The sequence below is a fragment of the Pseudophryne corroboree genome, chromosome 1 (genome assembly GCF_028390025.1).
Source record: "Pseudophryne corroboree isolate aPseCor3 chromosome 1, aPseCor3.hap2, whole genome shotgun sequence".
Classification (NCBI taxonomy): domain Eukaryota; kingdom Metazoa; phylum Chordata; class Amphibia; order Anura; family Myobatrachidae; genus Pseudophryne; species Pseudophryne corroboree.
The window spans coordinates 204,695,904-204,717,406 of record NC_086444.1 but is presented as its reverse complement, the minus strand read 5'-3'; the positions used below and the strand labels follow the sequence as shown (position 1 = coordinate 204,717,406).

The window sequence follows — 21,503 nt, the reverse complement described above, 5'->3', positions numbered from 1 at the left end:
ACTTGTTGGGCCGAAAGGACTGCACAGTATGAGAATGATATACTTTTTTAGCCGGCGTAGCTGCCGACGGCAGAAATGCTGACTTGCCAGATGTAGTAGTTGATATCATGGCATCTAATTTCTCTCCAAAGAGGGCCTCACCATTGTATGGGAGCGCATCAATATTTCTTTTGGATTCTGTGTCAGCATTCCATTGGCGTATCCAGAGCGCCCTGCGGTCTGAAACCGTCAAAACAGCGGCACGTGAGCCCAGTAAGCCTACGTCCTTCATAGCCTCAACCAAATAACCTGCAAAATATAATAACGTGTCAATATTAATAATCAAGTTATCTGCCCACTTTTCGACTGCGTTACCTACCCACGCAGAAGCAATTGTGGGCCTGAGTAATGTACTCGTAGCAACATAGATGGACTTTAAAGTCGTCTCTAATTTGCGGTCAGCAGGTTCTTTTAATGAAGCTGACCCTGGGGCAGGTAAAATGATTTTCTTTGACAACCTAGAGACTGAGGTGTCTATCATTGGGGGTGACTCCCACTCAGAGCCGGCCTTAGCTATAGGCAGGCTAGGCATTTGCCTAGGGCATCCAAGCATGTCTAGGGGCATCCAAGCATGTCCCTGCAGTATCTCATGCTGGGAGGAACAGTCTGCAAACTAACTGTTACTTTCCAAATGTATTCAATCAGTACTTGTATACACTGCTATTTACATTTATCAAATAGAGTATACACTCCCTTGAACTCCCTCCGACATGCTTGAATGCCCCTGACTTATGAGACCTTAGACAGCAGAAGCCCAGTAACTGCAATTCCTGGACCTGTGACACTTTCATTGATTATATAAGGTTATTACTGGATGGCTCCTTATGATACCACATGTGTATTGTGGAAGACTGATCCACATAAATCTAACATCACCTATACTGCTTGTGCACATGGGGGAGGGGGACCCTGGTATCATGTATCCCTTATCCCTGTGCAAACCCCAGGTGTCTGCAGGGATATAACATGGGCAGTGTTCTCCTCACACTTTATTTCTGTCAGTCCATGCCGTAAAATTCCCCTGCCATCCAGTTTTGTAACGTGGTCAGTAAATTGCGTTGCGTTATATACTAATGTGGGGCTTATGTGTAAGGTGAATTGCTATGTGGAATTATGTATATTATGTGCATTACTAATGTGGTTCATATGTGTAAGGTGCATAATTGTGTGGAATTTTGTGTATTACGGGCATTACTAATGTTGGGCATATGTTGGGCATATGTTGGGCGATGCTAGGGGGCACCAGCCAAAATTTTGCCTAGGGCATCAAATTGGTTAGGGCCGGCTCTGCTCCCACTTACGCCTATCCTCTTCTGGGAAAGGGTACGCTAGCCGCAACCTTTTTAGGGATAGCAAATTTCTTTTCCGGGTTTTTATTTAATTTAAAATAATCTTTTTCCTCAGGTGGAGGTGTTGTGTCAGGAAATTCCAACACCTCTTTTATAGCGACTATTATACATTGAATGCTCTTAGCCAGTTTGGGATCTACCCCCCTCAAATCCCCAGTGTCGACTTCAGTGTTGGAATCTGTGTCAGTGTCCCTTTGCATAATTTGGGCCAGGGACCTTTTCTGGGAACTGGAGGGGTCCTGAGTGGATGATGTGGAACAATAAGCAAATAGAGCATCTTCCACAGACTATCTCCAATGCTTTGTCTGTTCCTCAGACTCAGAGAATTTCTTCGCTAGTTTAGCCATATTACTCTGCAGCTTTCTCACCCACACAGGCTCAAAACACTCTTGTGCCTCTAACATGGGTTCCTCTGGGGAAGAGCTTTCTCTAGACATGTTACACGCGTGTATAGTCACACCACTCACACACACACATGGGAGCTAATGGGAACAGACCTACAATAATGTCTGTCAGAGGGACCCAGAGGGGATTGCCAGTTCACACCACATGCCCTATATGTATTACATACAATGAATATACATATATACCAAAACAGCGCTTTTTATCCAATGTGAAGCCCGCAGACTTCAATAAATTATGTGCTCCCCTCCCCTTCTATAACACCCTGGTACTTGTATCAGCGATGTGTGAGGAGAAGCAGCCTTCAGGATCAGCGCTTCGGCGTCTCTGTGAGGAGAAAATGGCGCCAATTGAGTGTTACAAGCAATTCTGAGGGTGAAGCCCCGCCCCCTGTAATGGCGCGGTTCAGCCACAGTAATATTTATACTGGCGGGGGTAGTGTACATCAGCGGCTCACATGTATGTACATTTTGCCAGTGAGAGTAAGGATTTATCATGTCCCTCAGAGCGCGCACCCCCCACGCGCTCTGTACCCTGTGCTGAGAAACATGTTGCTGCGCAGCATCCCGCGCTGCGCTGGTACCTTTATGCCGCCATGATGACCGGAGGGCCCCTCTCTGCAGTTCTCCGGTAAATACTCACCAGCCTTCTGACTTCTGGCTCTGTTAGGGGGTGGCGGCAATGCTGTGGGAGTGAGCAGCAGCCAGGCAAGGGCTGTGTTCAGTACCATTCAGGAGCTAATGGTGTCCTGTTAGCGGAAGTAGATCCATTAAACTAACTGAGAAGTTGGTTCCTACTTCTCCCCCTAAGTCCCACGAAGCAGAGAAACTGTTGCCAGCAGCTTCCCTGTAAAATAAAAAACCTAACAAAGTCTTTTCCAGCAGAACTCTGTAGAGCTCCACTGGTGTGCATCCAGTCTCCCGGGCACATTTTCTAAACTGAGGTCTGGAGGAGGGGCATAGAGGGAGGAGCCAGTTCACACTGTTAAAAAGTCTTAAAGTGCCGAAGGCTCCTGCGGAACCGTCTATACCCCATGGTACCAAAATGGACCCCAGCATCCTCTAGGACGTAAGAGAAAACACGATAGATATCTGCAGGAGTGAGGTTAAAAAGAACTTAGTAAAATTTCAAAAGAACCAGAAAACATCTAAAAATAGCATATGTATTCAGTGCAAGTACTGTAAGTGGATGCCTGCATATATATTTCATTTCCACATTGCCCTGCATTTAAGGCAGCAACTTGTAATTTTTACTTTTTTCCTTCATTTTTTATTTTTGCTGTTTATTCTTATTTTATTCTGAGAGAAAAAAAACCCTGCAAGAATGCCCATATACACTGCTCAAAAAAATAAAGGGAACACTTAAACAACACAATGTAACTCCAAGTCAATCACACTTCTGTGAAATCAAACTGTCCACTTAGGAAGCAACACTGATTGAGAATCAATTTCACATGCTGTTGTGCAAATGGAATAGACAACAGGTGGAAATTATAGGCATTTAGCAAGACACCCCCAATAAAGGAGTTGTTCTGCAGGTGGTGACCACAGACCACTTCTCAGCTCCTATGCTTTCTGGCTGATGTTTTGGTCACTTTTGAAAGCTGGCGGTGCTTTCACTCTAGTGGTAGCATGAGACGGAGTCCACAACCCACACAAGTGGCTCAGGTAGTGCAGCTCATCCAGGATGGCACATCAATGCAAGCTGTGGCAAGAAGGTTTGCTGTGTCTGTCAGCGTAGTGTCCAGAGCATTGAGGCACTACCAGGAGACAGGCCAGTACATCAGGAGACGTGGAGGAGGCCGTAGGAGGGCAACAACCCAGCAGCAGGACCGCTACCTCTGCCTTTGTGCAAGGAGGAACAGGAGGAGCACTGCCAGAGCCCTGCAAAATGACCTCCAGCAAGCCACAAATGTGCATGTGTCTACTCAAACGATCAGAAACAGACTCCATGAGGGTGGTATGAGGGCCCGACGTCCACAGGAGGGGGTTGTGCAGGACGTTTGGCATTTGCCAGAGAACACCAAGATTGGCAAATTCGCCACTGGCGCCCTGTGCTCTTCACAGATGAAAGCAGGTTCTCACTGAGCACATGTGACAGAGTCTGGAGACGCCAAGGAGAACGTTCTGCTGCCTGCAACATCCTCCAGCATGACCGGTTTGGCAGTGTGTCAGTAATGGTGTGGGGTGGCATTTCTTTGGGGGGCCGCACAGCCCTCCATGTGCTCGCCAGAGGTAGCCTGACTGCCATTAGGTAACGAGATGAGATCCTCAGACCCCTTGTGAGACGATATGCTGGTGCGGTTGGCCCTGGGTTCCTCCTAATGCAAGACAATGCTAGACCTCATGTGGCTGGAGTGTGTTAGCAGTTCCTGCAAGACGAAGGCATTGATGCTATGGACTGGAACGCCCGTTCCCCAGACCTGAATCCAATTGAGCACATCTGGGACATCATGTCTCGCTCCATCCACCAATGCCACGCTGCACCACAGACTGTCCAGGAGTTGGCGGATGCTTTAGTCCAGGTCTGGGAGGAGATCCCTCAGGAGACCATCCGCCAAATCATCAGGAGCATGCCCAGGCATTGTAAGGAGGTCATACAGGCACGTGGAGGCCACACACACTACTGAGCCTCATTTTGACTTGTTTTAAGGACATTACATCAAAGTTGGATCAGCCTGTAGTGTGTTTTTCCACTTTAATTTTGAGTGTGACTCCAAATCCAGACCTCCATGGGTTAATAAATTTGATTTCCATTGATAATTTTGGTGTGATTTTGTTGTCAGCACATTCAACTATGTAAAGAACAAAGTATTTAATAAGAATATTTAATTAATTCAGATCTAGGATGTGTTGTTTAAGTGTTCCCTTTATTTTTTTGAGCAGTGTATATTACAGCTTTATTAACACACAAACAAAAATGCTTTTGTGTCTGAACTTTAAAACACCATATCACATCTTATAAATGACAATCCCACAGATTGTAAACTTGCGAGCAGGGCCCTCCTACCTCTGTGACTGTTTATTTTTACCCAGTTTTGTCTTCTAATTGTGTCCAGTTGTAAAGCACATCGGAATTTGCTGCGCTATATAAGAAACTGTTAATAAATAAATAAATAAATAATCATTATATACTACTGAATCCATAATATTGGTGCAGTATTCAAACTGTGAAAAATTGTTCCTTTAAAAGTTTACAGGATGAAAACATACCAAATTCTGCCTTATCTAATTTACTGAGATTCCATCCAGGCACTCACCAGTACATACTAAATTCATAGTCTCTCAAAATTATACAAGCCCCTCTATGGTGGAAGTTTTGCTGGCGGTTTATAATCCCTCAATTTGTAAACCCTTCAGAATTTTCCATATTTCTGCTGAAATTTGTCCTAAAACTACCTCAGATTTTAACACGAATCCTAAAAGTAGATAAAGAGAAGCAAATCAAAGCAATTAGACATGCTCATTTTTTTTATTGAGGAAAATTATCCAATATCACATATCTACCAGGCACAGCTCAATGTTTTTCAATAGCAGGTTTTCTCTCACATAAGACTCCATAAGGATGAAATTCCAAGTTGATCGCAGCAGGAATTATGTTAGCAGTTGGGCAAAACCATGTGCACTGCAGGGGAGGCAGATATAACATGTGCAGAAAGAGTTAGATTTGGGTGGGTTATATTGTTTCTGTGCAGGGTAAATACTGGCTGCTTTATTTTTACACTGCAAATTAGATTGCAGATTGAACACACCCCACCCAAATCTAACTCTCTCTGCACATGTTAAATCTGCCTCCCCTGCAGTGCACATGGTTTTGCCCAACTGCTAAAAAAATTCCTGCTGCGATCAATTTGGAATTACCCCCAGTGTCTCTCCTTTTCCCCAGGCAGTTTGAGAGAGAGATCATCAGATTGACAGCCTTTTTAACACACCCATACAGCTGAAAGCCCTAATTAGCCTTCTATTAGGCTAAAAGCCCAAAGACTCGAACTGTAAAGTGTAAATAAGTATCCCCAAAATGTATGTAGGGGGTACCGCAGAAGATATCTCTGATACATGCTGTTATCCATCCATTCCCACCGGCAGCCACATCCCCCATAGGTTTCTATGGGGGATGCGATGTCTCATCCCAGCAGCTACTGATGGCGGTAGCCCATTGTAACATATGGGCTACTTTGTGGATTCGGCCATGAGAGTTACTCCGGAACCCACCCCGGAAATGGCCTCTGTGTATATGCTGTCAGCGGGACTGCACACGCGCAGATCAGAAGCCCCGGTGGTTCACTGAGCATATCCCAGGAACAGGCTCCTTTCGTAACTCGCGTGCCTGCGGGTGCCCAATCACACATCCCGCAGATGTGATCTAATATCGCACCCAGAAAACATTGAATATACGATCAATGATTAATGGGCCCCTTAGTATGTTGAATGAGGTTGTTATTATGATGATATTTTATCGCAGTCACAACAATGATCTCTGTGTGATGTGGTGGCTCAAAACTATGGTGGTTGCAAGACTGCTCTCTGCTTTGTGTGACAGTCTCAAAACTGTTCTCTGTGCTGTGTAGTGGTCATCGAAGGCTCTGTTCTCTGTATGGCGATCATTAGGATGTTTCGTATTTTTTCTGCAGGTATGTGTGTATATATGCTATTAATGTAATGTCAGGGTTAACTATTGATGTCGGGGGTAATTCCAAGTTGATCGCAGCAGGATTTTTGTTAGCAATTGGGCAAAACTATGTGCACTGCAGGGGAGGCAGATATAACATGTGCAGAGAGAGTTAGATTTGGGTGGGGTGTGTTCAATCTGCAATCTAATTTGCAGTGTAAAAATAAAGCAGCCAGTATTTACCCTGCACAGAAACAAAATAACCCACCCAAATCTTACTCTCTCTACACATCACAGGCGTGCGCAGAGACTGACTGGAGGGTGCCGCTCCGGACTCCCCCCCCCCTCCACGGCATTATAGTGATCTCTCGCCTCCCCTGTCCTGGATATAGACTGCTCACCTGGTCCGCTCACCTGGGCCGCCCAGGTGAGCAGTTTATATCCAGGACAGGGGAGGTGAGAGAACACTATAATGCCGTGGAGGGGGGGAAGTCCGGAGCGGCACCCGCCAGTCAGTCTCTGCGCACGCCTGTGCTACACATGTTATATCTGCCTCCCCTGCAATGCACATGGTTTTGCCCAATTGCTATCAAAAATCCTGATGCGATCAACTTGGAATTACCCCCGTCATTAGGATGCAGATAATGGATTTAAATGTTGATATTCAAATTTTAAAACACTTGGGGCACCTATGTTTGCAACTTTGCACCCCCTCAAGTCAATAGCTTGCTCCACCACTGGATATAAGGGTTATAGGGGATAATTCCAAGTTGATCGCAGCAGGATTTTTGATAGCAACTGGGCAAAACCATGTGCACTGCAGGGGAGGCAGATATAACATGTGCAGAGAGAGTTAGATTTGGGTGGGGTGTGTTCAATCTGCAATCTAATTTGCAGCGTAAAAATAAAGCAGCCAGTATTTACCCTGCACAGAAATAAAATAACCCACCCAAATCTAACTCTCTCTGCAAATGTTATATCTGCCTCCCCTGCAGTGCACATGGGCCCTCATTCCGAGTTGTTCGCTCGCAAGGCGATTTTAGCAGAGTTACACACGCTAAGCCTCCGCCTACTGGGAGTGAATCTTAGCTTCTTAAAATTGCGAACGATGTATTCGCAATATTGCGATTACAAACTACTTAGCAGTTTCAGAGTAGCTTCAGACTTACTCGGCATCTGCGATCAGTTCAGTGCTTGTCGTTCCTGGTTTGACGTCACAAACACACCCAGCGTTCGCCCAGACACTCCCCCGTTTCTCCAGCCACTCCCGCGTTTTTTCTGGAAACGGTAGCGTTTTTATCCACACGCCCATAAAACGCCGTGTTTCCGCCCAGTAACACCCATTTCCTGTCAATCACATTACGATCGCCGGAGCGAAGAAAAAGCCGTGAGTAAAAAAACTATCTTCTTAGCAAAATTACTTGGCGCAGTCGCAGTGCGAACATTGCGCATGCGTACTAAGCAGAAAAACGCTGCGATGCGAAGAAATTTACAGAGCGAACGACTCGGAATGAGGGCCATGGTTTTGCCCAGTTGCTATCAAAAATCCTGCTGCGATCAACTTGGAATTACCCCCATACTGTGTGTGTCAATGTGAGCACGCACCTTGCTATATTGTGCTAGTTACTGAATGTGCATCCAATTTCCCTATCAGTATACATATTTAATTTCTTAGTCATAAATTAATAAATTATACAAAGCATGTTCTACTCGTTAACTAGATATTTAACTTAACGGTAGAAACTCACCTCAGTGAGTGAGATCCACTTCTATAGTCTTGTTTACCGAGCTTCTGAGTGACATATCCCTTTGCTTTCACATGATCCATCCATGTTGGGTAATCCGGATCTAGGCACTTGTGATTATTCCAGGATTCTGTCAGATGAGGGTACAGACCGCTCCACATTGCTAAGAGGAAGGAGAATCATTCATTGTTACATAAAGAATCCTATTTGTGAGAACATTTTAATTGGCTGTTTCAAGTACATAAGGTGGGTACACACGGAACGATGTGTTACTGAACGACACACAGTGCCCGGCAGGGGGGGTGGCATCGGTAAGTGTATAGCTAACGACAGCCCCAGATCTTCTTGCATGTTTAAAAGATCTGGGGCTGTCACTAGCGACCCGTGGGTGCACGCATCGCCATCAGTATCGTTCATACACACGGAGCGATGTACACGATGTGTCGTTCCGTTTGATCGGGAAGGCACACATCGTGACTGTAATCGTTCCATGTGTACCCACCTTTACAAAAACTACAAACAAGATGGCAAAAAAAGTCTAAAAAGTATCAACATTGTGCTTTACTAGGTGGGCACATTGACAGGTCATCTATTCTTTTAGTGCACTGTTGTCAGATTTACTATTTTACACTCTAATTGCAATCTTTGCTAAATTATATATTAGAAGTTGGCCAAATTCTGTGTTGATGCTATATCACATGCAGGGCTGTCTGAACAGCATAGCAGGTCCTGAGCAAAGCAATGGATTGGGGCCCATACACACCCAGTCACGGAACCATTTAAAAAAACCATAACTTGCCCCTCCTGCGGTTCCGCCCTGTCTCTCTACATGCTTTCATAGTAAATGGATGTCAGCACTCTGATTGGTGGATAGCTCCATTCATCTACCAATAGCATGCTAACAGCCATTCACTGTCTGGCTGCAAGCTGAGAGGCAGGAATTGTGTGTCCTCCACTGCCCCTGAATGAAGGCTCCTGGAATTGTGGGGCCCAGCTTGTCTATGAGTTAAGATGGCCAAGATCACATGGGAACCTGATTTTGAGGTGGTCACACGCAGAAGCTTGTCCTTTAGATTTGGAGGTAGAAGTTCTAGCTCTACAGTTGCATAATTTGCCTATAATGAAATATATCTCAATATGAATCCGAGATATAACCTCTACCTCCAAATCTAAAGGATATGCTGATAAAGCTTCTAACTGTCCAGGTACATCTCACACATTGGGCACAGTAGCATCTTTTCTCTGGGTTTCTCACCGGACAGGAGACACAAAAAGGTGGCAAGCATGGACACAATGGCTCTCCAATACTCAGATGTCCCTACAGCTGGGTACTGTGAATTTCCATTATTTCTAATAAATATTTAAAATGCCAGCGTTAATATATGCTGCAGACGCAAGGCGCATCTTATTACCATATACGATAAAAGTGCGCTGAACGTCACAGCACTATATCCCTTAAGAGAAAGCAAGCAGTCGCACACATTGTAAGCTGAGGTCCAACGCTCAGAGATATATATATTTGATATTAAAAGGGTATGCATACAATATAACATATGTACAGTATATCATTCAGTTATAAAATAATATGGTTACAGAATTATAGTTACAGAAGAAGCAGATACAGTTACAAAAGAATCAGTTACAGCCAGCATACTTCACCCTGTTGCTCAGTGCACAATCCTCTCCATCTCTCTCCCCCTCAGCAAGCAACTAACTAACCATATCTTAGAAAACTGCCTATATCCAAACAGAGGGAGTTAACAGTCTGTTGGATTCGGTCTCCTTCCATTGGTCCAGAGGCCAGACCTCTCAAGAACTCAACGGCTCATAGGTCAGTGTGAGGGCTTTTGTACTTTGCTGCTGGAACATGTGTCTGCCCCCAGGGCCATGCTGTGGAGCTAGTTTCAAGTCTCAGAAAGTCCTTTGTATTCATACATTTGGTCATAACTAATCGTTGCAATGTGCTAGAATCTACCCATAGCTATCAAATTAATACAAAACATTCTTCTGATCAGTTTGACACTAAGCATGATATATTTAACTTGTTCCATTCCAATAATACATACAGTATATATCTGATGTTACAATCTATTATATAAATACATTATAATGTCTGGTGCTTTTCATGTTTTAAGAATATATATCAAGAAAGATATGGACAGGCGCATATATATAAGCGGTTTCTCCTAGCAGCTGTAATGGGAGATAGTCTCCCCAAAGAAAAATATAGAACAATGAGATTAAAACAGCGCTATAAAATAATTGAAACAATTTAATCCAAATATGTTAAAACAATTGTATACACTGTAATAGGAAATGTATTATGTAAATAAAACACACAGGTAATGGTTGTTCAACAGGACTTATCCACCAATAAATGCACCTCTTTGAAAAGAAATGTCCAGTATTTATGTGGTAATTACTCACACATGGCCATATTTTACCAGCACTCGGAATAGTCCAGCTATATAGTTTTCCAAACTGTGTTTCAAAATGAAGGAGTCCAATTAATTTAGCTCATTCTGCGATGGCAAGAATGGCGTTGGATCCTGGTTCACAGATGCCTTTTGCTGGCGTTACTGTTTAGCTGGAGGTTTCCAATCCGATGGGCAGTGCTGGATGGCACAGTCATTTGACTGAAGGTTTTTCAGTTGAAGAACCGGTGCTAGGTGGAGTGGTCCAATGCCTGGTGTTCAAAAACTGACGCGTTTCGCCACTCCAGGTGGCTTTTTCAAAGGTCTCCTTCATTATACAATTGTTTTAACATATTTGGATTAAATTGTTTCAATTATTTTATAGCGCTGTTTTAATCTTATTGCTTTTCATGTTTTGTCTATGTGTAATTTATGTGTTGTATGAAATGTGATGAATATATCTTTGTGGCTTGTCTGTGTGGATGCGTATGCTACTGTATACCCTGTGCATGCTGCGTGTATGCGTACGAACAGAGACCTCTCTAGAGTTTGTATGTTGTCTGTATGTAATATTTTTGACTTCGACAGTACACACTAGACGATATGGAAACTATGCTGTGGTCAGCTCGATTTCCCTTGAATCCTGGACAAATTAAAGTGCATACACACTGTGCAACGTTACAAACAACCAAATGATATATAGTGCATTGTTTGGTAGTTTGGTCGTTAACGATATATCAAGAATAAATGTAGATAGGGCGTACACACTTTCCTCAAAAACGTCCACGATATCATCTGATCTGACTGCATTGCAGTCAGAGGAGAAAATGCGACAAACGAGTCCGGAGAGCGCATGATAGAGCATACCCACTGGCTGATGTGGACAATTTGTTGTTGCGATTCATCTTAAAGCAGCAAATCATCCAATTTATTGCCTAGTGTGTACCCAGCTTAAGACTTAAGGGGTTGGGGATGGAATCTTGGCGGTCGGGATTCCAGAGGACAGAATAAGATACCGTCCGGCAGAATGCCAGTAGTGAGGCTAGCGCTAGAAAGCCCCTTACGGGCTCGGTGCCATTCTGCGCTCACCACATGTTCTATTCCCACAGGTTCTATTCCCACTCTATGGATGTCGTTGACACTCATGAGTGGGCATAGCTTTGGCGCAGCTGTCGGCTTTCTCAGCGGTCGGGATCCCGGTGTCGGTATTCTGACCGTCAGGATCCCGACAGCCGGGATATTAACTACATCCAGACTTAAATATGTTCCCTGAGAATCCACTGTATGTACACTAGTATTAGTGCTTAATTTGCATTTAAAAAAATAATGGAACTTTAAAAACAAAAGAAATTGCGCTGACATAAGTTAGGATGACATTAAAATTATCTTTAAGACTATAGGGAACACAGAAAAGCCAGGCCTACGTTCCTTACATAGACACTCCTGAACAACAGATGTAAAATTAATTCATTTAAAAAGATCAATTGCCAGTTTTTACCTATTCAATACTCTGTGTGAAACTATATTAAATGTGAAGCACTGTTTTTATTGATTAATACTGATTTCTGTAAAAAACTGGCACAAGCCTGCTGTCGCTCTAATTACCTTCACTACAATTTCAAACACTGAACCAAAAACATGTAAACGTACTGTAACTACAGGTATTTTAACTGGAACTAAGGGCCTAAATAAGACTGAATCGCTGCAGCGGCAGCGATCGCAGTCTGAAGCCCTTTGCGCGTGCGCACCCCGGTAGGACCAGTGAGATGCTACAAGCATCTCAGGGCTGCGAACACCTCTGCCTGATTAACAGGCAGAGATGGTCATGAGGCGGGAGGGGGCATGCCAACGGTGTTAGAACGCCGTTGGTGGGGCACGGTCCGGACAACGCAGGCATGTCCGGACTGTTGCGGATTACGGCGGCTGCGTGTCATCACATGCAGACACTGCGACCCAGGATGCAGCGGGTAGCTGCCTGGCAATGCAGCTAGGCTGCGCAGGCAGGGAGCTACTCGGCGGGTGCAAAAAGCAACACCGCCGCGCGATGCTTTCACACCCATGCAGGGGGGGCAGGGCCTGACATGCGGGGCATACTAGCCCTGTGCTGGGCATCCCCCCATGTCTGAGTAACTGATCGTAGATGTGCTAAATTTAGCACATCTACGATCAGATCTGATTCACCCCCTAAAACTAAAAAAGTATGTTTTAGAAAAGGTTAAATTGTATGGTGTTCCCTTCAGAATGGAATCACACTGCCGAGTGCAGCCATATTTCTGTGAAAGACTGTGAGGCATAATTATCAGTGATCAAAAACCGTGACAAGACTACTGTGTGCTGCAAAAGATTTTGTCCAGTTTATTTGCAATCCTAAAATAAATAAGATTTTACTCACCGGTAAATCTATTTCTCGTAGTCCGTAGTGGATGCTGGGACTCCGTAAGGACCATGGGGATTAGCGGCTCCGCAGGAGACTGGGCACAACTAAAGAAAGCTTTAGGACTACCTGGTGTGCACTGGCTCCTCCCACTAAGACCCTCCTCCAGACCTCAGTTAGGATACTGTGCCCGGAAGAGCTGACACAATTAGGAAGGATTTTGAATCCCAGGTAAGACTCATACCAGCCACACCAATCACACCGTATAACTCGTGATACTATACCCAGTTAACAGTATGAAATATAACTGAGCCTCTCAACAGATGGCTCAACAATAACCCTTTAGTTAGGCAATAACTATAAACAAGTATTGCAGACAATCCGCACTTGGGATGGGCGCCCAGCATCCACTACGGACTACGAGAAATAGATTTACCGGTGAGTAAAATCTTATTTTCTCTGACGTCCTAAGTGGATGCTGGGACTCCGTAAGGACCATGGGGATTATACCAAAGCTCCCAAACGGGCGGGAGAGTGCGGATGACTCTGCAGCACCGAATGAGCAAACTCTAGGTCCTCCTCAGCCAGGGTATCAAACTTGTAGACTGTTGCAAAAATGTTTGAACCCGACCAAGTAACAGCTCGGCAAAGTTGTAAAGCCGAGACCCCTCGGGCAGCCGCCCAAGAAGAGCCCACTTTCCTCGTGGAATGGGCTTTTACAGATTTAGGGTGCGGCAGTCCAGCCGCAGCATGTGCAAGTTGAATCGTGCTACAGATCCAGCGAGCAATAGTCTGCTTAGAAGCAGGAGCACCCAGCTTGTTGGGTGCATACAGGATAAATAGCGAGTCAGTTTTCCTGACTCCAGCCGTCCTGGAAACATATACTTTTCAGGGCCCTGACTACGTCCAGTAACTTGGAATCCTCCAAGTCCCAAGTAGCCGCAGGCACCACAATAGGTTGGTTCACATGAAAAACTGATACCACCTTAGGAAGGAATTGGGAACGAGTCCTCAATTCCGCCTTATCCATATAAAATACAGATAAGGGCTTTTGTATGACAAAGCCGCCAATTCTGATACACGCCTGGCCGACGCCACGGCCCACAGCATGACCACTTTCCACGTGAGGTATTGTAGCTCCACGGATTTAAGTGGCTCAACCCAATGCGACTTCAGGAAATCCAACACCACGTTGAGATCCCACGGTGCCACTTGAGGCACAAACGGGGGCTGACTATGCAGCACTCCCTTAACAAAAGTCCGAACTTCAGGCAGTGAAGCCAGTTCTATTTTGGAAGAAAATCGATAGAGCCGAAATCTGGACCTTCATGGAACCCAATTATAGGTCCATAGTCACCTCTGATTGTAGGAAGTGCAGAAATCGACCTAGCTGAAATTTCTCCTTTGGGGCCTTCCTGGCCTCACAGCACGCAACATATTTCCACCATATGCGGTGATAATGGTTTGCGTTCACTTCTTTCCTAGCTTTAAATAGCGTAGGGATAACTTCCTCCGGAATGCCCTTTTCCTTCAGGATCCGGCGTTCAACCGCCATGCCGTCAAACGCAGCCGCGGTACGTCTTGGAACAGACAGGCCCCCTGCTGCAGCAGGTCCTGTCTGAGCGGCAGAGGCCATGGGTCCTCTGAGATCATTTCTTGGGAGTTCTGGTTACCAAGCTCTTCTTGGCCAACCCGGAACAATGAGTATAGTTCTTACTCCTCTCCTTCTTATTATTCTCATTACCCTGGGTAAGAGAGGCAGAGAAGGGAACACATACACCGACTGGTACACCCACGGTGTTACCAGAGCGTCCACAGCTATCGCCTGAGGGTCCCTTGACCTGGCGCAATATCTTTGTAGCTTTTTGTTGAGGCGGGACGCCATCATGTCCACCTGTGGCCTTTCCCAACGGTGTACAATCATTTGGAAAACTTCTGGATGAAGTCCCCACTCTCCCGGGTGGAGGTCGTGTCTTCTGAGAAAGTCTGCTTCTCAGTTGTCCACTCCGGGAATGAACACTGCTGACAGTGCTAACACATGATTTTCCGCCCATCGGAGAATCCTTGTGGCTGCTGTCATCGCCATCCTGCTACTTGTGCCGCCCTGTCGGTTTACATGAGCGACCGCCGTGATGTTGTCTGACTGGATCAGCACCGGCCGGTGTTGAAGCAGGGTCCAGCCTGACTTAGGGCATTGTAAATGGCCCTTAGTTCCAGAATATTTATGTGTAGGGAAGTCTCCTGACTTTTCCAAAGCCTTGGAAGTTTCTTCCCTGTGTGACTGCCCCCCAGCCTCGAAAGCTGGCATCCGTGGTCACCAGGACCCAGTCCTGTATGCCGAATCTGCGGCCCCCTAGAAGATGAGCACTCTGCAGCCACCACAACAGCGACACCCTGGCCCTTGGAGACAGGGTTATCCGCCGATGCATCTGAAGATGCGACCCGGACCACTTGTCCAACAGATCCCACTGGAAAATCCTTGCATGGGACCTGGCGAATGGAATTTCTTCGTAAGAAGCTACCATCCTTCCCAGGGCTCGCGTGCATTGATGCACCGACACCTGTATACGTATTAGGAGGTCTCTGTCTAGAGACGACAACTCCTTGGACTTCTCCTCCGGGAGAAACCCTTTTTATCCTGTTCTGTGTCCAGAACCATACCCAGGAACAGTAGACGCGTCGTAGGAACCAGCTGCGACTTTGGAATATTCAGAATCCAGCCGTGCTGTTGTAGCACTTCCCGAGATAGTGCTACTCCGACGAACAACTGCTCCCTGGACCTCGCCTTTATAAGGAGATCGTCCAAGTACGGGATAATTATTTCGGCCATTACCTTGGTAAATACCTCGGTGCCGGGGACAGACCAACGGCAACGTCTGGAATTGGTAATGACAATCCTGTACCACAATTTTGAGGTACTCCTGGTGAAGAGGGTAAATAGGGACATGCAGGTAAGCATCCTTGATGTCCAGTGATACCATGAAATTCTCCAGGCTTGCAATAATAGCCCTGAGCGATTCCATTTTGAACTTGAACCTTCGTATATAAGTGTTCAAGGCTTTCAATTTTAGAATGGGTCTCACCGAACCGTCTGGTTTCGGTACCACAACATTTTGGAATAGTAACCCCGGCCTTGTTGAAGGAGGGGTACCTTGATTTCACCTGCTGGAAGTACAGCTTGTGAATTGCCGCCAGTACTACCTTTCTCCGAGGGCAGCAGGCAAGGCTGATGTGAGGTAACGGCGAGGGGGAGTCGCCTCGAACTCCAGCCTGTATCCCTGTGATACTATTTGCAGAACCTAGGGATCCACCTGTGGGCAAGCCCACTGGTCCCTGAAGTTCCCGAGACGCGCCCCTACCGCACCTGTCTCCACCTGTGGAGCCCCAACGTCATGCGGTGGACTCAGAGGAAGCGGGGGAAGATTTTTGATCCTGGGAACTGGCTGCTGGTGCAGCTTTTTCCTTCTTCCCTTGTCTCTGTGCAGAAAGGAAGCGCCTTTGACCCGCTTGCTTTTCTGAAGCCGAAAGGACTGTACCTGAAAATACAGTGCTTTCTTAGGCTGTGAGGAAACCTGAGGTAAAAAAATTTCTTCCCAGCTGTTGCTGTGGATACGAGGTCCCAGAGACCATCCCCAAACAATTCCTCACCCTTATAAGGCAGAATCTCCATGTGCCTTTTATAGGCAGCATCACCTGTCCACTGCCGGGTTTCTAATACCCTCCTGGCAGAATGGACATTGCATTAATTCTGGATGCCAGCCGGCAAATATCCCTCTGTGCATCCTTTATATCTAAGACGACGTCTTTAATATGCTCTATGTTAGCAAACTATTATCCCTGTCTTAGAGTATTAATATTATCTGACTGGGTATCAGACCACGCTGCAGCAGCACTATTTATGCTGAGGCAATTGCAGGTCTCAGTATATAACCTGAGTGTGTATATACAGACTTCAGGATAGCCTCCTGCTTTTTCAGCAGGCTCCTTCAAGGTGGCCGTATCCTAAGACGGCAGTGCCACCTTTTTTGACAAACGTGTGAGCGCTTTATCCACCCTAAGGGATATCTCCCGACGTGACCTATCCTCTGGCGGGAAAGGGTACGCCATCAGTAACTTTTTAGAAATTACCAGTTTCTTATCGGGGGAACCCACGCTACTTTACACACTTCATTCATTCATCTGATGGGGGAACAAAACACTGGCTGCTTTTTCTCCCCAAAAATAAAACCCCTTTTATGTGGTACTTGGGTTCATGTCAGAAATGCGTAACACATTTTTCATTGCCGAGATCATGTAACGGATGTTCCTAGTGGATTGTGTATATGTCTCAACCTCGTCGACACTGGAGTCAGACTCCGTGTCGACATCTGTGTCTGCCATCTGAGGTAACGGGCGCTTTTTTGAGCCCCTGATGGCCTTTGAGACGCCTGGGCAGGCGCGGGCTGAGAAGCCGGCTGTCCCACAGCTGTTTTACGTCATCCAGCCTTCTATGTAAGGAGTTGACATTGTCGGTTAATACCTTCCACCTATCCATCCACTCTGGTGTCGGCCCCACAGGGGGCGACATCCCATTTATCGGCCTCTGCTCCACCTCCACGTAACCTTCCTCATCCCACATGTCGACACAGCCGTACCGACACACAGCACACACACAGGGAATGCTCTGACTGAGGACAGGACCCCACAAAGTCCTTTGGGGAGACAGAGAGAGAGTATGCCAGCACACACCAGAGCGCTATATAATGCAGGGATTAACACTATAACTGAGTGATTTTTCCCCCAATAGCTGCTTGTATAAACAATATTGCGCCTAAATTTAGTGCCCCCCCTCTCTTTTTAACCCTTTGAGCCTGAAAACTACAGGGGAGAGCCTGGGGAGCTGTCTTCCAGCTGCACTGTGAAGAGAAAATGGCGCCAGTGTGCTGAGGGAGATAGCTCCGCCCCTTTTTCGCGGACTTTTCTCCCGCTTTTTTATGGATTCTGGCAGGGGTATTTATCACATATATAACCTCTGGGGCTAGATATTGTGATGATTTTGCCAGGCAAGGTGTTTATATTGCTGCTCAGGGCGCCCCCCCCCAGCGCCCTGCACCCATCAGTGACCGGAGTGTGAGGTGTGCATGAGGAGCAATGGCGCACAGCTGCAGTGCTGTGCGCTACCTTGGTGAAGACTGAAGTCTGTTGCCGCCGATTTTCCGGAACACTTCTTGCTTCTGGCTCTGTTAGGGGGCCGGCGGCGCGGCTCCGGGACCGAACATCAATGGCCGGTTCCATGCGGTCGATCCCTCTGGAGCTAATGGTGTCCAGTAGCCTAAGAAGCCCAAGCTACCACCAGTTAGGTAGGTTCGCTTCTTCTCCCCTTAGTCCCTCGCTGCAGTGAGTCTGTTGCCAGCAGATCTCACTGTAAAATAAAAAACCTAAAATATACTTTCTTTCTAGGAGCTCAGGAGAGCCCCTAGTGTGCATCCAGCTCAGCCGGGCACAAGAATCTAACTGAGGTCTGGAGGAGGGTCTTAGTGGGAGGAGCCAGTGCACACCAGGTAGTCCTAAAGCTTTCTTTAGTTGTGCCCAGTCTCCTGCGGAGCCGCTAATCCCCATGGTCCTTACGGAGTCCCAGCATCCACTTAGGACGTCAGAGAAACATGGAAATAGACAATCAGAGCATTTGCCTTATTATACAATGTTCTTTTACCCCTAGAATTTAAGGGACAGCACCAGCCATACTGTAATTTTTTGGGGGATCACAGGTGATTGTAATATCACCACCACAAATCAACGCCCCCAGCCCTTCCCTTACCTATTAAATATTTTACAAAGATTCTACAGAAGTTTCACATAAAGAAAATAAAAAACATTGATTAAAGCTGTGGACCAATTTCTAGTTACAGCTTAGTAAATTTGCACATTGTAAATTTGTCCTTTTATAAAAGCTGTTGTAAATATTATTAGCCTTTATTTATATGGCGCCATGTGTGATCCGCAGCGCCCAAATATAGAGTACATAAACAAATAAGCAAAAGAAGAAGACAATCACTTACAATTTAATACAATATAGGACAAGTACAGGGTATATAAACATAACTGTGTCAGCAAACAACACTGAAATAAGTATCAGGGTGGCAGAAAACTGGGGGATTTGGAGCCGCCAAAGGGAGTATCAAAAAGAAGATAGATTAAGAGACATAAAAGCACATGAGGGAAGTGTGCCCTGCTCCGGAAATCTTACATTCTAAAGGTGAGGGGCAAACAGACAGGGGTAACACAGATGGGGTAGAAAAAGAAGATGGCACCCTCTCCTGAGGGGGGCCTCACCAGCGATACCCGTGCCCGCAGTTTTGTACGCACGAGGATCCCAGGAGGGCGCCAGCGAGAACCTGCAAGCCGTGGTCGTAGGAAAGTAGGATGGGTTGTCAAAAACTATTCACTATCAAGCAGGGGCCGCAGGAATCCGTAAGAGATTACTGCCATAGGGCACTTACCAAGATGAAATCCTACACGGGTGTAAAGGAGATCCACATCAGTGATGCTCATTACAAAGCCCTCACCCACTACTCTCCCAGTTGCATCTCTGACATTGAGTCTAATTCAGACCTGATTGCAAAAGCAAAATCTTTCTCTAATGGGCAAAACCAATTCCATCCTGCAAGTCTGTCACCTGCACTCCATCCAGACATTGCTGCAGAAGGCTGTTAACGGCGAAGACAGTCCGGCATATGTATCAGAGACATGGCTTGTTATCCTTCGGAAATTCTGCCTGGAAACTTCCAGGGTGATGTTAAACCAGGCCAGGAACGCCTTTTTAATTCTTGCCTTATCCCCGTCCATTTCCCATGGGAGGAACGGCAAAGGCATCCAGTTATTTTAGCCATAGAGCAGGGGTTAAATAACTGGCCCACTGACTAGAGTCTAATTGAAATTGCCGGTAAGTCTTTTCAAGTTCTGAAAAGGTGTCCAGCTCACGGATTTGATAAATCTCCCCCATAGTAAGATACATAATCTTTTACTATTTTCTCAACAAACAGCTAAATGACGTGTGACACAAACCTAAAAGCCTCTACAGTACTGAGTGCTTGTTTCCAAGTATAAAAGGAAAACAATGCATACATCACAGAGGTTATGCTGACCTAAGGTAATAATTATGATTAAACAACTTGAATAAGATGTACATTTCTTGGCAGAAGGGTGCTCACTTGAACTATTAATTGCGGTAAAGCTGGACAAGAAAGGGTTTAAGTGCTGTTTTTATCCTGTGTATGCAAATCTTCACCCATGCTCTACCATTACCTATGTAAATCACTGGTCTCTGTATTTTCTCTGTGCCCGCTGTTGTATGCCCCAGCAGACATTGGGGCATATGTATTAACCTGGAGAAGGCTTATGGAAGTGATAAACCAGTGATATGTGCAAGGTGATAAAGCCACCAGCCAATCAGCTCCAATATGTAAATTAACAGTTAGGATCTGATTGGCTGCTGCCTTTATCACATTGCACATATCACTGGTTTATCACTTCCTTATGCCTTCTCCAGGTTAATACATCTGCCCGAATGTCCCTGCTTAGCTTGTTGCCTTGAAATTGGTGATACAAAAGTAGAGCCTAAAAAACAAAACTGAAATACTTAATGGGCAGACACTTCATCTACGGTTCCTGCAGACAATTTTTTTGCTTGTGCTTTACACAGACTGTGTAATTTATAAAATAGCTTGTACAGGTGAAAGTCCACATCCAGCAGGCCTACTGTATGTAACTCAGAACTTAGTACTGTACAGGAATGAAGGCCTGCAAAAAAATAGGATTTTAATACCTACCGGTAAATCCTTTTCTCCTAGTCCGTAGAGGATGCTGGGGACTCCAAAAGGACCATGGGGTATAGACGGATCCGCAGGAGACATGGGCACACTATAAGACTTTGAATGGGTGTGAACTGGCTCCTCCCTCTATGCCCCTCCTCCAGACCTCAGTTATAGGAACTGTGCCCAGGGAGACGGACATTTCGAGGAAAAGGATTTTTGTTACACTAGGGGTGAGACACATACCAGCTCACACCACAAACACACCGTACAACTGGATTAGCAGGAATACCAGAGAACAGTATGAACGAAAAACCAGCAACAAGCTGAACATAACCGATACACAACCTTTGTGTAACCGAAACAACTAACAATACAACTGCAAGTAACAGTCCGCACCGGGATGGGCGCACAGCATCCTCTACGGACTAGGAGAAAAGGCTTTACCGGTAGGTATTAAAATCCTATTTTCTCTTACGTCCTAGAGGATGCTGGGGACTCCAAAAGGATCATGGGGTCTATACCAAAGCTCCAGACCAGACGGGAGAGTGCGGACGATTCTGCAGCACCGACTGAGCAAACACGAGGTCCTCATCAGCCAGGGTATCAAACTTGTAGAACTTAGTAAAAGTGTTTGAACCCGACCACGTAGCTGCTCGGCAAAGTTGAAGTGCCGAGACCCCTCGGGCAGCCGCCCAAGATGAGCCCACCTTCCTGGTAGAATGGGCCTTCACTGACTTCGGCAAAGGCAATCCAGCCGTAGAATGAGCGTGCTGAATCGT

At 45.9% G+C, this 21,503-nt stretch overlaps 1 protein-coding gene across 5 annotated transcripts in view; it reads right to left on the bottom strand.

The window, feature by feature from the left end:
• ARSK (arylsulfatase family member K) overlaps window positions 1-21,503 on the bottom strand; it is a 251,854-nt gene that overhangs the window by 136,226 nt on the left and 94,125 nt on the right. For all 5 annotated transcript variants that reach the window (XR_010247578.1, XM_063964034.1, XM_063964035.1 and 2 more), the window contains one exon: window positions 8,147-8,306. Coding sequence is in view for 4 of the 5 variants with exons in the window: in XM_063964034.1 (XP_063820104.1) it covers window positions 8,147-8,306 (160 nt within the window). In the remaining variant the exon portion in view is untranslated. The remainder of the gene's footprint in view (window positions 1-8,146; window positions 8,307-21,503) is intronic.